The 23,589-nt window shown below is 29.2% G+C and overlaps 2 protein-coding genes across 2 annotated transcripts; both read left to right on the plus strand.

Annotated features, from left to right (window-relative positions):
• Positions 1 to 2,426: 2,426 nt before the first annotated feature.
• HELRODRAFT_93617 (hypothetical protein) lies at positions 2,427 to 8,189 on the plus strand. Its single transcript, XM_009011512.1, has 11 exons — positions 2,427 to 2,532; positions 4,288 to 4,430; positions 4,546 to 4,602; positions 5,037 to 5,080; positions 5,280 to 5,352; positions 5,438 to 5,533; positions 5,843 to 5,971; positions 6,169 to 6,494; positions 6,648 to 6,900; positions 7,243 to 7,412; positions 7,813 to 8,189. The coding sequence occupies exons 2-11, from the start codon at positions 4,308 to 4,310 to the stop codon at positions 7,868 to 7,870; spliced, it is 1,329 nt and encodes a 442-aa protein (XP_009009760.1). The 5' UTR covers positions 2,427 to 2,532; positions 4,288 to 4,307; the 3' UTR covers positions 7,871 to 8,189.
• Positions 8,190 to 12,972: 4,783 nt separating this feature from the next.
• Positions 12,973 to 16,708, plus strand: HELRODRAFT_159637 (hypothetical protein; the record flags this gene model as incomplete). The annotated part of the gene is made up of 9 exons (XM_009011513.1): positions 12,973 to 13,037; positions 13,217 to 13,298; positions 13,689 to 13,769; positions 14,191 to 14,395; positions 14,490 to 14,640; positions 14,708 to 15,068; positions 15,624 to 15,762; positions 16,192 to 16,281; positions 16,356 to 16,708. 9 exons carry the CDS (start codon positions 12,973 to 12,975, stop codon positions 16,706 to 16,708), a joined length of 1,527 nt encoding a protein of 508 aa, XP_009009761.1.
• Positions 16,709 to 23,589: the final 6,881 nt, after the last annotated feature.

The following is a 23,589-nucleotide window of genomic DNA, read 5'->3' on the forward strand; positions in this document are numbered from 1 at the left end:
TTCAAACTTTTCTTTTTTATATGATTGCGTATTTTTGATGACATATGTAATTTTTTTTATCAAAACGGATTGACGCAGGTTTTAAAATCTAATAAAATTCACGCTTTAATTGAAAATTTTTTCTATAGAAAAACCCCAAGAAGGTGCAAGAGAGATGGAGAGAAAGATGATGCATCACAAGTCTCCATTCAATAACGAAAAATCGTTCCACGCTCTATTCACAACATCTTTTCCAGGTGTCAGTTACTGACTGGTGCACTGAGATTAATATTTTTTTTACATTTGCCTGTTCTAATTTTCATACATTGTCCTTTTAATTACGTTTTTCTGATTTTTTGTTACCTTCAAATATCACCACCGGTTATTTAATTTAAAAAAATTTATTTAGGATAGTTTCATAATTCATATCACTCTAACGACCTAGAGTTCTAAAATCTAAGTGCACATTTCTTATCCAAATAAAATTGGAATTAAAAATTCTTTCAACATAAATATCAAGTTTGTGAAATATGAAACAACGGCAGTTCTGACATAAAATATAATCATTAGTTGCTAAACACATTAAAATGTTGATAACACCACAGAAAACAGGGTTTGATTCATCTTGACATTCTCAAGTTTACCCTACTTAGTGCTTCCAACTTGCCCCAACAGGCGTTCGCTGCATGGATATATATATATATATATATATATATATATATATATATATATATATATGTTTTTCTGCCCTGAAAGCAACATCGAATGTCTTTTCGTAGTGTTACTTGGATAGTACAGTCTTGCTTGTTCAACATAGTTAAACATAAAAGGTCGGGTTTGTGGTGGGTGTGTATGCGTGCGTGTGTCTGTGTGTGTTTGTGATGAAGTTGGCTGGCGTACATTTTTTAAAATTTGATAACATTTGCATTTTAATTTGATTCATTCAATTTTTTGAGGTCATTTAAAACACGTCATCGGCTCTACATTCACGTCGCTGGATTATTTTTACGCTTTATCAGATTAATTTTCAGTTACATCAAGTTATTTTTTGTCTGTCATTTGAAGAAAAATATTTTCAGAAGTAACAAGTACTTATTAAGTGTTAGCGTTTCATTCGATGGTTAAAATTTTTTTGTAATCTATTAATCTGTATCATGTATTTTCATTATTATAATAATATATTTTCTGTATCACGATGTTCAATAATATTTTAACAAAACACTTTAAGTGCTCATGGTCAAAGTTTTAATCTTACGTCTATAGGTTGATTTTGTTGGCGGAATTGGTTTTCGGTTTTTCTTTTTACGAAAAGTTTTTTCAAAAGTAACTTGATGTAACTGAAAATTAATCTGATAAAGCGTAAAAATAATCCAGCGACGTGAATCATAAAAGTCATTTATTAAATTGTGCTTTATTCCAAAATTTTTTATTTCAATTTTTTTCTACATAAAATATATTATGTTGACATTGAAGTAGACAAATTTCTTAAAACTCTTTAATGAAATAGTTGCTACAAATTTACTTGAAATTTAACTGGTTTATAAGTTTTAAGAACTCAAAAAAAATGTTTGCATTTTCAACGTATATGTCTGACGAAAAATATAAAATATTAATGATTATTTTTAACTCAATTGTTAAACATTGTTATAATTTATATAACGTGACAAAAAAGTACTAACTTGATTTAATTAATATGGCGCAGGAAATTACAAAGATCGTAATGGCGGAACTTAAAAACGTCATTTCCGTGCAAATGTACTTAGATGCGTGCAGCTGACTAAAAAATTTCATTTGAAACAGAGACCACTGCCCTAATATTTATACTTGTTCTCATCCGTTTTTTCTTTTTCTTTTTATTATTGATATATATATATATATATATATATATATATATATATATATATATCTACACATATATATTGAACAATCCTACAATTTTTTTCTCATTTTTTAAATGTTATTATAAGTTCATCAAAATCCTCTCACACGTTTTATGATTTAATTTTCAAAAACTTTACTTATTTCCATAGTTTTCTCAGTTTTCATATATTTAACCAATTGCCATACGTTTTAACAAGTTGTTTAAAAAATTTTGTCAATTTTTCACAGTCACAAATTTGTAAAATTGTCCAAATGTTGTACTTTTAATGATCTCCGCTTACGATTCCCCGATACCTTCCACATATCCTTCCTTAACTTATTTCAAAAAGTTTCCATTAAAATTTTTCAATGTTTAAGACAAATATTCCAACATTTATCACAAATTTCATTTATATATTTTTATTTATTTTAATACAAGCTGTTAAATTGTATCTAGCAATTGAGCTGTGGCACTTGAACTTAACGTCGAAGTGGAAGCCTAAGTAGTTGCCATCATGACAGTTTTCCATGAATCTTTTATCTTTGTATGCCATTTTAAAACTGTCTGGTTTGGTAGTAACCAACGAAATCAACTTACGTTACGTTTATTCAGTTTAGTGCGTTTAACGGTAAAATTTTGTTGCAACCACTTTGCGAGTTGAAAAAGTGGTGAGTTTTTAAATCTGTTGAATAGTAAATCTTAATATTTGTTTTATTAATATTTTCGATATATTTGGCCCTATATCTCAGTACCAAATTTTTGAGAAAAACATGAGAAATAAAGAAATAATGATCAACTCATCAAAAAAAAAATGAAATTTAATATTTTATTTTATATTATTTAATTTAACTATTATTCACAGTGTCACTACTGTTCACTGATCTAACTAAAATTAAAATGAATAGATTGGTGCAGTGTTTCTGTAGTTTAGCTAGTATTAGCTTTGTTTAACTTTGTGGCCTTTGCCTTATCTTTTTTATTGTTTATTCTTTTCCTAGTAGTTTTAATTCTACTTCTAACTCCTCTACTCTTACTTTCGGGGTACCTCAGGGTTAGGCCCTCCTTGGCCCTCTTCTATTTATACTCTATACTTCTGAACTACCTCGTATTATTAATAACTTTTCTTTCTCTAGTCAACTATATGCTGATGATTCTTATATTTATACTTCTTTTCCTCCATCTAATCTCAATAGTGTTCTTCATAATTTATCTCTATGTCTTTCTTCGATTATCGCTTGGTCTGACTCTATGTGTCTTAAACTTAATCCTTCTAAGTTTGAATTAATTTGTTTTAATAAATCTAAACACTTTATTACTATTCCTCCTATTATCTTACCTGATTCTAAAACTCTTGATGTCTCTCATAAGTTTCGTAGTCTAGGTTTTATCTTTGATTCTACTATTGATTATCTTTGATTCTACTTTGATTGACTCTCTTCTCAGATTAATAGTGTTGCTAGAAGCTCTTACTTTCATCTACGTAGAATAAAAAAACTTTTGCCTTTTCTTGATGATCCTACTCTTCTCCTTCTTGTTACTTCGTTAGTCTTATCTAGGATTGATTATTGTAACTTGCTCTACTATGGTCTTCCTGACTCTATACTCTATCCTTTAAGTAAAGCTTTTAACTCTGCTGCTCGTCTAGTTGCTCGTGCCCCTTTCTTTTCTCATATATCTCCATATCTTGTTCTCTTGCAGTGGCTACCTATAAAATATAGAATAATTTTTAAAATTTGCACGTTCATGTATAAGTCTCAATCTAAATTATTTCCTAAGTATTTATCAGATATATTAATTGAACCTAAACGCCCCGGTTTACGATCGTCTTCTTCTTCTCGCTTTTTCTTAACTCGTGTTAAACACTCTTTTGCCAAATCTGCTTTTGCTTTTTCTGGTCCTTTTCTCTGGAACTCTCTACCTACTTCTCCATCACTTGCAAAGTTCAGAGCGGATCTCAAGACCCATCTGTTTTCAAAATTCATTGAGGAGCGCTGTTGAACATCGCGGAAATAGCGCTTTATAAGCTAATTGATTGATTGATTGATTGATAGTTTAATTTATATTTTTTTGTCTTTCCTTCTTTTCTATAAAGTTTAATTTTATTTTGGTTGTGATTAAAAATTATATAAGATAAAAAGAGAATTTGTATTCCTATAGTTTAGTTTTTATCTTTTACCTTAACAACCCTATCCTTATCAATTAATGTTAATTTTATTTAATGAATGACCTTAATATAATATGGTTAATAGGCTAATCTAATCATTAATAGAGTCTGATTTAATAGATTAGGTTTTATTAAATTAATCTAATTATTGTTATCTAATCTAATATAGAGTTACAAAGTGAAGTAAGAAATTATTTTTAAATTTTTTAGTCAGTTAAATTAATCGATGACAAATGATTTACCCTTGCATTGAAAGTTTATTTGTCATTTATTTTCATTCTAGAGTGCCAGTCACTTGATTCAATGGCTACAAAGAGAGCATCTTCAGATCACGAGGAGTTGGTCGAGGCTGATGGGCAAGCTGTTAAGAAATCAAGATTTATGAATGAATCCCCAGTTGAAATTCGTCTGCTCATTCCCAGCAATGTAAGTAAAACATTAAAATAATTTAAATATTGTAGTTAAATTATAATGAAATCATTATAATTATGCCTGATGCTTCTGAAATATACTAATGAAAGAATTGGAATAACGTTTTCAGGATGCAGGCGCAATTATAGGCAAAGGAGGTGAGCACATCAAATCATTAAGAAGCAAGGTTTACTTATTATAACTTATTGCAATTTTATTATTTTATAAATTTATATTTTTTTTTCATAAATTGAAATTTACAATTTTTTTTATAAATTTAAAATACCTCACAGTTTCCTATCTTGGATACAGAACTTTTAAAAAATATTATCAACCATTCATCTTCAACTTTGTAAATTTAATTATGTAAATTTGTAAATTTATAACATTTGTGAATATAATTTCAAGTGTAGTATCCTATATGTTAAAAAGGACATAATGAACTAGGTTATATTCTACATAATGAATCATTATAAACTACATATTTATTCATTACCATATGAACTAAAGCAACGATTTCATTTCATAAACCCCACAAACAAACCCAATGTTTTGTTGTGAATTCCCTTTGTTACTACTGCCCTTTCCCAATTTAATACGGATCCCTCCCCGTCCGATTAGTACAATGCTACTGTTTTAGTTCCCGACTGCCCTGGACCTGAACGGTAGTCACTACATATTAATAATAATACAAATGACAACTTTTTTTGTTCATTCGTGTTTATGTTTTAAGAAAAAATTTTCTGTCACAGTTGATGATTTTCACGTATTGTTGTTGAGTTTGGGAGCATTGCTTTTTTGTTGGCAGGTTTTGAATATTTAATGACTTTCTGTATTATTCTGTAAAAAAATTTTTTGATTTAGCGTGTTTACCATTGTCTGTTGTCTTTGCAATGCCTGTTCCTTGCTTCTCGAGACTCTCAAATATGCTCCTCAGGTAATAAAATTTGAAAAAATATTTATTAATTTGTTATAATTATTTTCTCTATTTAGATTTATAAAATTAATTTTGGCATCTGCAGTCTGGCAAGGGAGTTGAAGTGAAGTTGTTGATTCATCAGAGTCAGTGTGGAGCAATTATTGGAAAGTCCGGATGCAACATCAAAGAGATTAGGCAGGTATGATGAGTCTGGTTTTCAATTATTTGTTCATCTTTTGCTTTTTATTTTGAGGCCTAGCCATTGCTAAGCTTCTTGATATTTTCCTGAATTTTGATACCTTTGCTTTCATATTTTTTTAAAAAGGAGTCGTACATTATAATGATAAGAAGTTCTTGAGCCAATACTTAACAGTTTAAAATAAATTGTCCTTGAGTATTATGAATAAATATAACATCAATATGAAAATCATCAACTGTGATTGAAATTTTTTTTCAAAACATAAACTTGAAAAATTCAAAATTCGTATTTTGATTTGAAACTGAAAAGAAATACTCAGTGCACATCAAAGTGTATGACCAATGTGCTCCTGACTCAACTGATAGAGTTGTTGAAATCAAGGGTGACCCGGAAGTTGTGACTAACACTGTCTACCACATCATGGACATGCTCGCCAGCGTTTGTTATGCTCCTACCTATTCTATACATATTTTTCACTATTTTTATTAGTTAATCATTCATTATTAAGTACTAAAGTAATTTTTAATTGACACTTAATCAATTAAGAGTAATAACAGTATTGTTTTTCTTGCTGATTTTTTTCACGTTAATTTTGTTCACCTCAAAACATTTAAATTCTCGCACTGACCCTCTAGTGCCCTCCAATTGGTGAAAACATTGCCTACAACCCAATAAATTTTAACGAGGGCATGATTGATGTGTACGGTGGCTACGCTGGAACATACAGCTTCCAAAAAGGGTTTGCCCAGAACAAGAACCTGCCGGCCAGGCGATTCCCTTCTGTTATGAACAAAAATTTGCCAGCTAGGAGATTTCCTCCAGCTAACCATAACAACGGCTTCAGAGGGAGTAATACGATCAACAATAATAGAGGAAGTCATAATTTTCCTCCTTTTCGACCCCCTCCTCCCAAGCCTTTGATGAACTTTAATCAGATCATCCCCAGTAGACAAAATTTTATGTTATTATCCTTGATATTTCATTCTCACCTTATTATATTTTTAGCTCTCTCTGTTCGTAATTTTGTTATTTTAGTGATTCAAGTTTTTTCTAAAATATGTTTGTTTCGTTTCCAAGATAATTTATCACAAATACAGATACAATTATTTTGCAGGCAAGGTTACCATTCATTTGAAGATGGGCAGAGTTTATCAAACGACAACTTCTTCAATGATGAGGAGGAGGTGGAAGAAGAAGAGTGTGATTACGGGGAAGGTTGTGAGGACTATTTTTACCAAGAAGACCAGGAGGAGGAATATGTAGAGGGTGAACAGGAAGAACAGGAGCAGGAGTTTGGGGAAGAAGTTGGGTACCATGCAGGTAGCAGTAACAACGTCATCACCCGCCAAGTCACTATTTCTAACGATGTAAGTTGACACCTCACAGTCCATCTCCGCGTTTAATAATTTAAAACTATCTATCCTAATTTGTTGTGGTTATATTTGAATAAAGTCTTTTAATGAATTTTTGCCAAAAAAAAATTAAAAAGTACAACAGTGTGTTTCTACTTGCGCAATAATACAACAAGACGTCTTAATTAATTAATAACAAAACAATATGAAAAACTGAGGTAACGCAAGTTGTCAAACAAAGTAACTAAAAATAACGAAATTACAATAGAAGTTAGGTAAATAAAGAAGTTAAAAGAATCACATGATAACAGATAAAACTTACAAATATAAACTATTAACATGAGCAATAATATTCAGTTGGCAGGTTCCATCATAGGCAAGTCAGGTTCCAGGATCAGGCTTATCAGGGAGGAATCGAAAGCCCTCATAAACATCGATGATTCCGTACCCGGATCCAACCAGAGAATCGTAACCGTTGTTGGCACTATGAGACAAATACAACATGCTCTCAGCCTCATGCAAAATTGGTTAATTGCTTCTATTTTTGCTCCCAATGAATCAGTTATAATTTCACAGTAAACGCTATTCTTGCATTAATATCCGTTCATTACTATAAATTGCACTTCTGTGTGTGTGTGTGTGTGAGAGAGAGAAGCTGTAAATACCATTTTGTAAAAATAAATAGTAGGAACGTGAACAGTCCAAACTGGATTGTAATTCTTTGCAACTCTGCATTACATGAAATAATCTAGCAGCGATATGATGTCACAAATTTTTTTTTTTATTTTACGAAATCTGAATACGAATGATTTAGTAGTTGAATCAAAGTTGTAGAAAGCACTATCATAATGACAGTTAATCTTATATCCATTCAATTGATTAATTATATTCATCCCCTTGTAATTATATTGATTTCAATTTCAACAGCATTAGAAAGTATTCAGGAAGGTCCCGTCTCGACTCAAGCTCGATGTTAATTAATTAATTAATTGATTGTTTTCGTTAATTAAAAGTTATTGTTGATGATTTTTACCTAAAGATCAACATGATTACATTCATTATTTATTTATTTATTTTCAGCAGAAGGGTTAAGTCTAATTTCGTTCCCAATTAATTGATTACAAATTAATAATTAACAAAGAATGCATTTAATAAACAATAGCACATTAGACAATCTTATCAAGGTTATCAGATTTATATCTGTTATTATTCTAGCGTGTACATCTCACAGTCACAATGCTGTTTCCATGTTCGTGATATTTACTCTACTCCACAAGGGAAAATAAATTTACTTTGAAAGACATGGCTATGTGTCTGCTGTGCATGTGATGTAACTCATATAAACGAAAAACTAACATAAGCTTAAATGATGTGCAGAATATCAACTTAAACTTAGTTACTAAATTATTAATGATTATACTTTATAAATTTGTTTAACTTTAACAGCAGAAAATTAAAACTCTGTTCATCAAAAATTGAACTAATTAATTTAGTTTAGTTAGTTAGATTTAGTTAGTTAAGCTGGTAGACAGATAGAGTTTTAGAGTAGACTTATTATTCTGTTAAGTAAAGATTACGAAGTAGAAAAATTAGTAACTGTGTGAACGTTTTACTGAAACATGAACTTGCACAACAAGTCACCTCCTACCTGGTTGCTACACAAAATGATTTCCAACGTTTGCATCGCGTAAATACTTCCAAACACCTGAACAGGATTGTGCAACAGTTTCAGCGTGATTCAATAGACGAAAAGTGACATCCAACAAAATTCATTTCGTAATTCATTTCGTACATCGTAACGTCTCATTTTATTTTAATGAAAAATTTAGAAAGAATGAATTAACGTGGGCCCAACTCCAAAAATCAACAGTGAAACAAAGGGTTGTTTCATTATTTATTTTTTACTGGCATCTTTGTTGGCTAAAAGGTGACAATCAATCAATTCCAATAAAATAAGTTGGAATCGGTATTGTAAAATTTGACCAAATGATTCTAAGTAAATGATGTAAATTCATTAACGAGACTTTTAATTGTAATGAAATTAATTGTAACATGAGTTATAATAAAAATGTTAGTAACAATGCAGTAATAATACTTTTTCAACGATTTCGTATATTTACACCTAATTACATTTCTAGTAACATTACTGTATATCTTATATTACTACCGCAGTAACAACAGTAGTTTTAGCATTAGTACGCACTTTTGAACTAATTTACTAGATTGTAGTATTGGCAGCAGCAGTAGTAGCATAGCAGTAGCGGTGTAGCAACACATATAGACACACACACAATAAGTAATACTGATACATAAAATGTATGATGACCGGTCGGCTAGTTGTTTGGCATGTTCATCTTGTACGCACACCTACACGTTTTGAAAAAAGGGATTGTCACTAATTTTTTTACCGCCGTAAGTTCATAAGTGCGTACAACTCAAACGGTATTTCACTACTATTACCTCATTACAATCGCGAATTACAATTGTTGGAACGTTAAATTTAAATTTATGCCCAATATTAGTTTATTCGTTTAGTGATTTCAATACACTAAAAGTTGCATCAAAAGACTGAAAAATCTTAGCTGTTTCATTTTAATTTATTATCTGGTTAGGGTCGTTAATCAAATTGAAGAGAAAAAAAGAGATCGAAACTTGAGATGTTTTTATTATTACATAACAAAATAATTTAACAAAATAAAAGCAGGATGATGAAATCACACTATTAGTTGAGCGGTGGCATTAAATAACGCGCGTAATATAAAACTGAAGAAATGGTTGGCTGTGCTTGAGGATACATGATCTAAGAGAATACATTGAATATAAGTCAGAATAAGATAGCGGTGTTTTTTTTTATACAAAAGTACATAATAATTTAAATGACAATACAAAAAAATTAATGAAAATTTTGCTTATGAACTGAACAAACTTAAAATGAACTAAAATTCGTGGTACAAAAAAAATAGAAAAAACTCGACTGATAATTAAACAATGACCGCAGTGCTCTAATGTTTTTAAACAACCGCACACACACGCATATATATATATATATATATATATATATATATATATATATACATATATATATATACATACGAATATTTATATGGCGCTAATTAAATAGTTTTTCAAAAGCGCTTACAAATAAAATAATATACAATACATATATGATACAAAATAGTCGAAGACAAACGTTCGTCAAATAAATCAAACATTAATTAAATAAACATTAGATCAGTAAAAATTAAACATCAATGATTGACACTACAGCGAAAATAAATATGTTTTCAACATCTTCTTAAATTTCTCAACACCCAGAGCAGGGTCTCGTAGGTCTTTGGGAAGACCGTTCCAGACTCTAGGACCAAACATGGCAAAGCTTCTATATATATATATATATATATATATATAATATATATATATAATATATATATATATATATATATTAATATATATAGATATATATAGATATATATTATAAGAGTTTCAATTATAATTTATGATTCAAACAAACAAATGTGTTGCTCCTGAAAACAAAGTTTTTATTTTGTTAAATGTTAAAAAAAAAATCATTATTGGAAAAAAAAACTCACCTGAAAACAAAGAAACGACATTTAAAGTTTATTATTTCACAAATTATAAACAGTTTGTCACAAAATATATTTCATTAAACTTTACTTTTAGGTTTTCTTTTAACCTATCAACAAAAACCCCAGACAAAAAATTCGCAGTGTATTATCAATCACGCAAAGCGAAACAAAATCAAAATTAAAGAAATGTAGTTTCTTTACATATATATAACAAAGTATACAAAAAAGTAACAGCCTTTAAAATAAGAAAATGAATTTTTACCGGATATACTATAACAAAATCGCATTTGCATTCATGACCTTCTTATGTTAACGATACCACAAACACAATTACCTGCAGCAGTGCCTTGCAAGTTTTGGCTAATGCGGCCACAGGTGTGATTATTCAAATTATTGTCGCCATCGTTAATGATATTATTGTTATTGTGATCATTGTCATTCATGTTGCTGTGTCCACTAATACTGACACCTGGTATATCAGGGTTCGTATCATGAGTGACAGGATTTCCTCCTGAACTGGTGCCAACTATACATCCTGGCTGGAGGGGGCTGGCTTGTGGCTGACAAGGAAACGTTGGCAATTGATAGGATGGAGTTTGTTGTTGATGGGGGTGTTCATTTGGTATAAGGGTGGGTCCATTTGATGTTGGAGTGAGTCCATTTGGTTGATGAGCAGGTTCACCTGGTTGAATAGCGGGTTCGTCTGGTTCTGGATGCAAGGGTGCAATTATTTCGATGTCCCTTTCATTGATATCATTTATGTTTCCTTTGATAAGATTATTAAAATAATGTGAAAATTATTTTAAAAATTGTCCTTAATGGTAAATTTCATCAAAATAAAAAATATTACATATACTGCAAACATCACAAAAGTTGTGTGATATGAACGCGCAAACAGCTAGATACTTCTGCGATGTCCTTTGTAGAATAAACATGTAGTGAATAATACTATTATTGCAATAACTCCGAATAGAACCACAAAGACAATGGAAATATATAAGAGTGATTCTGATTTTGAACTTTTTTTATAGCAAGCATCACCTGAAATAGAAATAATACAGAATAAAAACTATTGTAAATAATTTTCAGTGTTTAATTAATTTGTATATAAGACTATTTTTGAAATAAAATAAAACTAGTCCTTTAACTATTTATTTCTAATAAACTGAAAAACATCACAAATTGAAAAACATTACAAAAAATTTTTTTTTAAATGACTAATAAAAAGTGTAACAAAGAATAATGTGTAAATATTGGGAGAGGTAGAGGAGAGGTGAGTGCAAGAATTAACACTGTAGTCAGCTTAAAAATCAAAAAATGTTTTACACATAATTTAAAAAAAAGCAGCTTATTATTAGGCTCTGAATGATTACAAATTATTTTTATTTATATGATGAATGATAAATATTTAAAAACAGGACTGTAGTAAGAATTACTTACACGGAATAAAATAGAAAGCTAGGTAAATGTACATTTATTTTATTATATCTTTAGTTTTAGTTAGTCATTTAAAAAGCCAAGTATAATAATGAAAACTTTTCCTTTTTTTGTTTGTTTGATAACTTTTTCCAAAAATTTATGACTCAAGAAAAATAGTAATAAAATATACATAACAAACAAAATTTAACTAAAAAAAACAAACCATCTGGACCTAGGTTACACAACTTCTGGCAAAATTCATTTTGATCACGGGGATAACAGCAATCTGAACAGTGTTGACATTTATTTGTGTAATCGTCATAATACCAATTTCTCTCACATGCAGATTTTTTAACCCTAACTGTCATCATAACTGTAAGCAAAAGTAAGATGAATAAATAAGACTCTATAAGTCATAAGATAAGAGTTACACTCATTAATCCTGTTATTCAGTTATTGTAATGATAAAATAAAAAAGTACATTAAAAAACAGTTAAAAATTTAAATGTTAAAAAACAGTTAATTAAACTTTTTAACCATCAGAAAATATGGCTTAATATACACTGTATAGTATATAATATATAGATATACATACAGTAGAGAAGAGTATAAGTTATTTATACAACACCTTGAAAGCACTAGAAAGAATGTTAAATAATTTGTTAGATAGATTTGTTAGATGTTAAAATATTAAATAATCTTATTAATTTAATAATGATTAATCAGTTAATCGTGTCTGCCTGAATTGAACAAATTGAAAAAAAAATTTTATAAACTAAAATGAATTAAAATAATCCGAATAATCAGGTCTCGTATACGAATGACATCACCATAAAACATTGGCATCGAGCCCATGGATATATATAATATGGATATGGCAGAAGCGTTATATATACATACATTTTTCATATATATATAACATCTAACAAATCTAATCTGGTAAATCTAACAAATTTGATGCATAGAGTAGCAATAATTGTTTAAAAGTGAATTTAAGTTAAAGGAAGTAATCAGTTTTTAACCGATCATCGTCTGTCATTTTCTTATTTGTTTAATTATTTTATATACATTAAGTTTAACCATGCCCATGTGCTCAATATCCAAATGTCATGGGTCTTATAAAGATATCGGCGTAACTTTACATAGGTATGTATAATTAATATAATAATAGTAAAATTTTATAATGAAATAGTTAAGCTTTTTTTACAATAATAAAACCAAACCAAACTACCAAAAGATGACAGTCAAAGAATACAATGGGAAGGGAATATAAAAAATCATATTACAAATTTTTGTAGTAGAAAAAATATCTTCATCTGCGGCAGGCATTTTGTACAAGAATGCTTTTACAAAGTAGGTTCTAAAATGCTGCTTAAAAAAACATCAGTCCCTACAGTATTTCCAAAGGTTTTGTTCTTTTTGTAACTAATAAAAAATTTCTAATTTAATTAAATAGTTTAAAAAAATTAAACTAACATTAAGATTAACATTAAAATCAAGAAATAAATAATTATTGATGCATCATGAAAAAAAAAATCACTAATTAATTAATTGCATGACACTTACATATTATAGTTAGTATATTAATTAGATATTTGTTCCTGCAAATCACATAACCAAGTATATTGAATATTTATCATTTTCAGCTTTTATCAAATGATCAAGCAGATACTCTATCTGAAATGCAATCACCAATAATGATTAGTTAATCAAATAAGATTTGATTAATGAATATTAATTAGATATTTGTTCCTGCAAATCACATAACCAAGTATATTGAATATTTATCATTTTCAGCTTTTATCAAATGATCAAGCAGATACTCTATCTGAAATGCAATCACCAATAATGATGGAAAAAAAATCAACTGATGAACCAGTATGTTTGTTTAAATATAAAATTTACTCAGATTAATATATTACTGATTGCATGCGCTACAATTAATATTTATTTTTTTTATTTTATTATAAGAAGGTACACATATGTAAGTACATGTTCAAGGTATTTATTTCACAAAGTTTATGATGAATCTACCACACATACTTTGATGCATACATTCATTCATGTGTAATATTCAAACTTCAGATAGAAAATGTTGCATCTTTAGAAAATGTTGCAGTTCCATCAACATCAATTGTTAAATTGGTTTGTATGTATGATGGTCCATTTAATAAATAAAAAATAGTGAAAAATGTAATTTAGTATTTTAACACATGTTTCTATAACTATAACCAGAATTATAAATGATTGTTAAAATACTTAATATAAGTTGTTGAAAGGAAAATGAAAAATTTTACAGACTGGTATTGATGCATTGACACCTAGAAGCTTGAAAAGGAAAGCTAAAAAATTAAATATATCATTAAAAACTACCAGAAAAGTTCTATATAACTACAACAAAAAAATTCAAAGATTAAAAGTCAAACTTGATGTATATAAAAATGAAATTAAGATGTTGAAGAAATACAATGATGAACTTACCTCAACATTACTTTCATATTCAGGTATGCTAATTATTAAACTTTACAAATAATTTTTAGCAACAAACCTTTAAGTATGCCACTTTTTTTAATTTTTAATATTGAATTGGCATTTCAGATATTCCAACAAAACTTTTCATGAAACCGAACAAAACCTATACTGAAGAACAAAAGCGTTTTGCATTGACATTACATTTGTACGGGGGAAAAAGCTACCAGTTTTTGAAATGTAAAGGATTACATCTGCCACATAAACGTACATTAGCACGGTAAGTTATTGTTTAATATTATATATATAATTCAAAATTAAAAATTTAAGTATTTAAATGTATTAAGGTGGTTAGAATCTGTAGATGGAGGACCAGGCCTCAATCGTTCTATGTTGAATTTCCTGAAGAAAAAACACGAAAGAGATGCAAAACAATTTACACACTGTTCTTTGATGATAGATAGTATGTCAATTCGGGAACAACTGATATATTTAAAACATAAAGGTGTCTATTCCAGTTATGAACATTTTGGTGGAGACTACACATCCAATGAATTGGCAACACAGGCCCTGGTTTTAATGATAGTTGGTACGTCAGGTTCATGGATGTTTCCCCTTGCTTACTTTTTGTTCAAAAGCATGTCAGCAACTACGCAACAAGTTCTTGTATTGAACGCACTTGAAGCTTTGGAAGAGATCGGATTGAAAGTATAATTCTTGTTAAAACTTTTTACAATTTCTGTTTTTTTTTTAGATTTTTTAAAGTTATTTTATCAATGTTACCTGAATGTTGTTATTGTTCAAATACAGGTAGTGACACTGGTGATGGATGGCTTATGAACAAACATTGTTATGTGCATAAAACTTGGATGTGTCTTTGATTTGCCTACCTTTGTCAAACCATCTTTTAAATTACCATCAACTAATAAAGAAATCTATGTAATATTTGATGCCTGTCACATGTTGAAACTTGTCCGTAACACATGGGCTGATAAAAAAATTTTAGAATCAAATGGTGGTTTAATTAGATGGGAATACATATGCAAATTACATTCTGCACAGTACACGACTGCCTTCAAATTGGCTAACAAATTAACTGACCAACATGTTAATTATCATAATCAGAAAATGAAGGTACCATTTAGTATAATTCTTCCTTTCTGTACATATTCAACAATATCTTTTGAGTATGTTCTTGTATTAAAAAAATAAATCACCATACAATAGATTTTATAATTATAAAAATGACTTACATAATTTCAGGTTAAATTAGTGGCTCACATATTGAGTAATTCGGTGGCCAAAGCCTTAAGATGTTTAAGTAACTGTGAAGAATTTAGAGATTGTGGAGCAACTGTGCAGTTCCTTGAAAAAATGGATATATTGTTTGATATAATGAATAGTAAGAACATTTACAGTAAATTTTTCAGACGTGGTATATCAATGACATCATTTAGTGACATAGCATCAAACCCAATGTCACTGAAAGAGTATTTATTATCACTAAAAACTGTCGATGGAAAATTTATATATCAAACCAATAGGTAAACATATATCTTACAGTGTTTGATGAAAATGTACTAACTAATTGTTATATTTTTAAAACTCAAGGAATACATGTGTTCTTGGGAGGGTTGTCAACATAGAAACCATAATAAATTTAGCCACATCCTTGCTTCAAACACAAAAATATGTTCTGACATACAAATTCAGCCAAGACCATCTTGAGTTATTTTTTAATTTCATTCGAAGTGTAGGTTAGAAAATGTTCAAAAGTGGTTATTTAACAAAAGTGACTTCAATTTTATATATTTAAATTTCATGTATTTAGGGAGAAGCAATGATAATCCAAATGTCCAGCAACTGGAATCTATTTTCAAAAAAGTGTACTATAGATGTGGTATTGTCCCTGGAAAAACAGGTTATTCAAATATGTTCTATTTATACAGTTGCTTTAAATGAGGCTATACATATGTTGTTTTATAATTTTTTAAGGGAATGTACAGGAACAAATGATTGTTGAATCAGAATTTAAAGTTCCAGAGGATCATTTTAAAGATATTTTTGAAGAGACGTATTTAGATTCACAAATAATGACATCTAATACCATGTCCACTGTCATTGAAAATCCATCTAACACCATGTCCACTATCATCGACAGTGCAGTAGCGTATATTGCTGGATGGGTTGTTAGAAAAGTTGCCAAAACAATCGATTGTAACAAGTGTAGATTTGCACTTATTGATATAAAAGGACAAGCTACCATGTTACACCATCAGCTTTTGATACTAAAAGACAATGGTGGTCTAGTTTTCCCATCCTGTGGTGTTGTTCAGGTCAGAAAATAATTTTTTTCCATGTTTATTTTTATTTGCATGCTGGAAAAATATTGATCTTTAATTTTTTCATTTTTGTATAACATATTGCCTAATATATATTTTTTGACTAATTCATATTTGTCAATCAGATTTGCCGTGTCACCGAAAGACATTTGAAAATGGTGACAAACTAGTCTAAAATGAATAGAACAATTGTTGTATCAAGTGTTTTGAGTGTGTTGGCAAATAAAGATCTATTAAACCTTAAAGATCATATAATTGAAAGTGCAGATAATATGAACAATCATTTTTTTTCTTCATTGAAATTAATAACAAAAACATATATAGATGTTCGCTCTTTTCATTTGGCCAAAAACAATAGTCAGTTGAAAATTCGTTCAAAATACCATAAACTAATTCACTTTAAGGGCCAGTGAAATTTTTTATTTATACTTATTTATTTATTTTTTATTTTAATTTCTATTAAACATCTGGTTTTTGTGACTTTTTTGCATTTCTAAATCTCTCTTTTTTAATATTTTTTTGTTAATTTTTAAACATTTAAATATTTTTTAATTGAAATCTGTGATTATTGTTAGTAATTTTAAAACGCTTTTACTGAGAGTCATATTATTATATTGGTACATCTAGTCAACTTCACCTATTAATTTTTCACAGCAACATTAAATAATTTCCAGCATTTCTTGTCATTTTTTTATCTTAATTTTTTTTTTATTTAACCCCTTTTTTAAAAACATAAATAGGTATGGGCATTTATTAATTTATAATTTATCAGCTATTATACAAAAGTTTCAATGCTTTCAGATAAATGTAAGACGTTATTTTTATTTTTAGGACCATTTAGATATTGATAAGTTTAAATCTAAGTATTGTCAAAAGAATATGATGTATTATGTATTTTACAAATTTTTTATCTGCAAATTTAACAAACATTTATTTCATTAAAGATGTATATATTTTTGTAAAATGTTTTGAAAATAATTTTCTCAATAATAATTATTTTTTGTTACGCTGAATTTCACTGCACCCCAACAGTATTTGAGCATAATAAATTAGCAATAATAATTTTATACATATACATATTTTTTATATTATGAAATATAATAATGTTTAATTATACTAAATAGTTGATTGATTTTAATTAAATTCCATGTCGATCAGTTTCAACTAAGTTCATTATATTAATAGTATTTGATGCAGGGTCAGTAATTTTTTTGTTTTTGCCATTTACGTTTTTTAAAATTTATGTCTTCATATATCACTTAGTCCATTTATTTTCTTTTTATCAATGAACAACTTAACAATTTATTGGAACATATTGTGCCTTGATTTTTAGCACCACTACATGTACATATAAAATAACGGTTAGCCTCTACTAGCATCATCCAAAAGATGTTTCATTTTAGAAAAATTGAACAAAATGTATAAATGTCAATATTAAAATAATTATGAACATCCATTTATTTGTCAAAATCCTGAATCATAATAATTAATTTGTCATTAAATTCTGAATTAAACCTTTATTTTATAACCTTTGTTCAGATTTTTAAAAAATTTATAATTTGATGACATTGAAGAAAACTGTACTTGTTATTAATCCAGGTGGATGAATGTATGTATCAAAGTGTATGTGTAGTAGATTCATCCAAAAGATGTTTTATTTCCAGGACAATGGAGCAAAATGTATGAATGTCAAATATTTAAATAAATATGAACATCCTTACATTTTGCCATAAATTTTCCGGAATCATTTCTCAACAAACAACCTCTATTTAATAACTAAGTCGGTAGAGACGAAAAAAGCGACTTATTTAAATGTTATGATATAAAAATGATTAATGTAGGCGATTAAATTTAAATTTTAAAACAGTAAAACGAAATGTCAACTACAATGAAGAAATGTTTACGCTCAAATTATGTTCTCTATTCCATAGAACTAAAAAAATTATTAGCCAGGAATTAATTCTTGTGCCATATCCACTATATCCATGATCGAGCCATATACAGACATTTCTCCCACCACCTCTTTTTATACCAACTTACACACCGCTTTACGAAATTATTGTTTGTTTGTTTATATTCTCCGGCGTTTCAGCACAAATTGGCTATCTTCCCGCCCACTTCTTTCAATTTTATTTAGTTAGTAAGAACGTTCTTCTTCTTAAATTTTATGAATTGAATCAGTTTCAATCAGAAATTTTATCAAATTCTGTATGTTCACTTGGTTAAGAATATGCGAAATTAAACACACCTCCATACACAAACTGGGCGGGCCTAAGTGTTAACTTAAAAGTATGGCAAACTTGTAGAAATTTAAATAAATTCATTATTTGAATATCACATATATAGGATAATTTTGAACGCTTGATTTATACTTGAAACACTTTGAATAATACACACACACCACATACAAACGCACACACATATATACAATAAAGTACAATAGAATAAATCCACCACTGTTAATCACGTTATTCAAAGTATTGATATATGCGTTGCATAGATTCTTAGAATTGTTTTCTTTAATCAACCTGCTTCACAATTGTTTGAGTTTATCAGCAGAAAATTTACTTTTCGTACCCCAAAGTATTAGACCACACATTCGTCTTTGTCATCTTTATAGACTTTTTCTATAATTTCCTTCCAACTTCCAGCAATGTCGTTGATTTTTTTCTACATTCTTCGTCAAACCAAATAATGGGTGCTTCATAAATACTTGTTGTCATAAAGTTTGTGGCTATTATTTTTTAGTTTCTATACAAACATATACACATTTATATGTACATTTTAATTTCTACTCAAATATTTTCATACACACACACACACACATATACATATATAGAGAGAGAAAGAGAGAGAGAGAAAGAAAAAGAGGCACATTTTAAACAAGTGTATTTCAAATTTATATTACAAGCATCACATATTGTACAAAGGAGAATATTTTGTGAAGTAAATCTAGCTAGTCAATCATTTAGTTACACGGATTCGTAGTTATAACATAAAATAACGAAAAAACAAAACGAAAACAAAATTGATGAATCCATAAAAATTGAGCAAATGTAAGACAGAAATGTTTGCAATAGAAAAGGTCCCTGCAGCACAAGGTCAGCTGATTGACATCAATTGAATAAATGTCATACAACAATCAATCAATTAGCTTATAAAGCGCTATTTCCGCGATGTTCAACAGCGCTCCTCAATGAATTTTGAAAACAGATGGGTCTTGAGATCCGCTCTGAACTTTGCAAGTGATGGAGAAGTAGGTAGAGAGTTCCAGAGAAAAGGACCAGAAAAAGCAAAAGCAGATTTGGCAAAAGAGTGTTTAACACGAGTTAAGAAAAAGCGAGAAGAAGAAGACGATCGTAAACCGGGGCGTTTAGGTTCAATTAATATATCTGATAAATACTTAGGAAATAATTTAGATTGAGACTTATACATGAACGTGCAAATTTTAAAAATTATTCTATATTTTATAGGTAGCCACTGCAAGAGAACAAGATATGGAGATATATGAGAAAAGAAAGGGGCACGAGCAACTAGACGAGCAGCAGAGTTAAAAGCTTTACTTGAAGGATAGAGTATAGAGTCAGGAAGACCACAGTAGAGCGAGTTACAATAATCAATCCTAGATAAGACTAACGAAGTAACAAGAAGGAGAAGAGTAGCATCATCAAGAAAAGGCAAAAGTTTTTTTATTCTACGTAGATGAAAGTAAGAGCTTCTAGCAACACTATTAATCTGAGAAGAGAGGGGTGGAAGCTATTTTATGTAGTCCGCGAGGCATTGTTCGCCAAAAACATATCAATACGAAATAATAAACAATTAAATTAAACATAACAATAGCGATAAAATACTAATTTCAGTCAAAAACCTGAGGAATAATCAAACTTATGATCTATATATTACTGTGCATCAACCTATACCCGCTAACTCGTGTGCAGTATCATATATTCTCTAAATAAGAGATCATAAAAGATAATAAAAGATACACATACACACACATACAGACACACACACATTTCATCCATATATATGCATGATGGTAACATTCTTTTTTTCAACACATACACAAATGCATACATGTATATATGGATACTTTCAGCATGTAACGTAGATGCTCTAAGCTTTCATTCATCCATTGTTATGCCGTTGTCAAACTGAATAAGAAATAATCATTTTTATTATTTGAAATAATAATAATAATTTAATAAAATATTAATAATGATTATTTTTTATTATTCAATGAGTCTGGCAATTTTAGCGGGCAATCTTCATCATTTCCCTCATCATCAACCTCATCATCGTCGTCGTTTCTTCTAGCCATTCTACGATTATCACAATTACTATTGGCCATTGAAGTTCCATTATTATTATTAATACTATTATTATTATCTCTAATAAAAAAATTACCACTCATGTTATTAGGGAATAAATTATTATTAATATTTTTATTATTCTTGTAGTTACTGTTAGCACGAGTCTTAAATAAAAATTGATCGGTGATAGCCTGAACATTATTATTGTTATTATTATTATTATGTCCGTTTTCAATATTCCTGTTGACAACACCATAGCCAATGTTATTATTATTAACAACATTATTATTGTTGTTATTAATGATATTATCATTATTATTATTATTATTTCTGCCATTGCCATCACCAACTTCAGGCATCACTATTTTTCCTCCAGCACTGATACTATAACCAGCAGACAAAAAGGATGGTGTATTTCTGATGTCGTTGATTCTATTTTCAGTGTTATCATCTTCCTCCTCCTCATTATTATTATTATTATTATTATTATCATTATCATTGTTGTTATCAACATTGTTATTGTTATTATTATTATCATTATTAACATTCTCATTAATTTTGTCGTTGCCAATGGTGTTGTTGCTGTTGTTGTTATTGGGACTGTTGCCAATGCTGTTGTTGCTAATGCAGTTGTGATTGTGGTTAATGTTTTTGTCAATGTTATCGTGGCCATTGCCACCATCCTTAAGTGGTGCAACAACATTTTCTGGATCAGCATTCCTGTTTCCGTTATTCTCTCTCCCCCTTAGTCCATTTCCTTCATTCAAATTATTTTAGAATTTTTTAATTTTTCAATTGAATTTTGAACGATAAAAAAATCATTTAAATGGAAAAAAAAAATATTCCTGATCAGTTAAGTTATCCACAAAACTTGAAAATGCAGGAAAAAAATCCTTAGCATGCAAGTTACAAATAAAACAATCAACAAAGAATATTTTGAAAAGGTAAATATATGGCACCTACCTCCATTCCTTCTGTAACATGAAATTACTAAGAAAATTGAAACCGGAATAAAAAAGGCCAGAACACAACCAAGGATAATGAAGAAATTTTTCAATTCACTATTCAACCTGACAGGACTACTAAGTGGAAGTTGTGTGGTAGGTTCGTCAATTTTGCAGAGGCTCTCTAATGAATTATTAGTCATATCATATTATATCCTATCATATCATATATTTTATACATATCATACCACATCATATTTTGATATATTTGCTGTGTATGTGATATACCAGCATGATATACCTGATTTTATTTTTTAATTGACTAAACTAAACTAACCAACCCAATTCACATTCCTCTAGACAAAATCGATTAGTCTTTCGCGGATGACAGCAGTCCTTGCAGTAGTGGCAGTTTTTTGTGTAATCGTCATAATAAAAGTTAGGACCGCATGAATATGGTGAAGACAGCACCAGAGGAACAAAACAATAACACAATAATACTAGCACCATCTTGTCCATCTATTTAATAATGATTAAATTTTAACCATATAATAATCATGAGCTAGTCTTTTCGGAGTAATAAATTTTTAGTTCAGGTTGAAAAAACAAAATCTATGACCTGCAATTGAAATTTATAATTAATTTAATCTTAATCGTAATTATATTTTATAATTATGAAAAAAATATTAGAAAATTAGTACAGTGAATGTTTCTTAGTCTTGCTCCTTGTTAAACTTTACTAAACAAAGTTATTGGTTATTGTAAGATAAGCTATTTCAAAATTTTATCAATCAACAACTCAATTGGTTGCAGAGAAAAAAAATGCATGAAAAAAATTTTTTTCAATTTTATTTTCATAATCTGCAACTCTTTTCTTTAGCAACATAACGAGCACAAATTTATAGATATTATATTGATATATTTTAAAGCTTTTAACTCTGCTGCTCGTCTAGTTGCTCGTGCCCCTTTCTTTTCTCATATATCTCCATATCTTGTTCTCTTGCACTGACTACCTATAAAATATAGAATAATTTTTAAAATTTGCACGTTCATGTATAAGTCTCAATTTAAATTATTTCCTAAGTATTTATCAGATATATTATTTGAACCTAAACGCCCCGGTTTACGATCGTCTTCTTCTTCTCGCTTTTTCTTAACTCGTGTTAAACATTCTTTTACCAAATCTGCTTTTGCTTTTTCTGGTCCTTTTCTCTGGAACTCTCTACCTACTTCTCTGACTACTTCTCCACCACTTGCGAAGTTCAGAGCGGATTTCTAAACCCATCTGTTTTCAAAATTTATTGAGGAGCGCTGTTGAATATAGCGGAAATAGCGCTTTATCAGCTAATTGATTGATTGATTGACTTTAAAGCAGCTTTAAGAATGTAAAGAATTTGTTTACTACCCCATGCAATTGTAAATAAAAATCGATCAGGAAAAAACAAGGATTATGCGTGAAGTGCAACATATATGAATTTATTTTTTAAATGAGTGAATATTTGTACAAATATGCTGAAACATCTAAGGGGCTGTTCGAGTATTACGTAACACGAAAAAACGACTTTTTGACCCCCTCCCCCCCTTTGTAACACTTCCGTAACAAACGACTTACCCCCCCCCCCCCCCCCGG

This window comes from Helobdella robusta, assembly GCF_000326865.2.
Source record: "Helobdella robusta unplaced genomic scaffold HELROscaffold_1, whole genome shotgun sequence".
NCBI lineage: Eukaryota > Metazoa > Annelida > Clitellata > Rhynchobdellida > Glossiphoniidae > Helobdella > Helobdella robusta.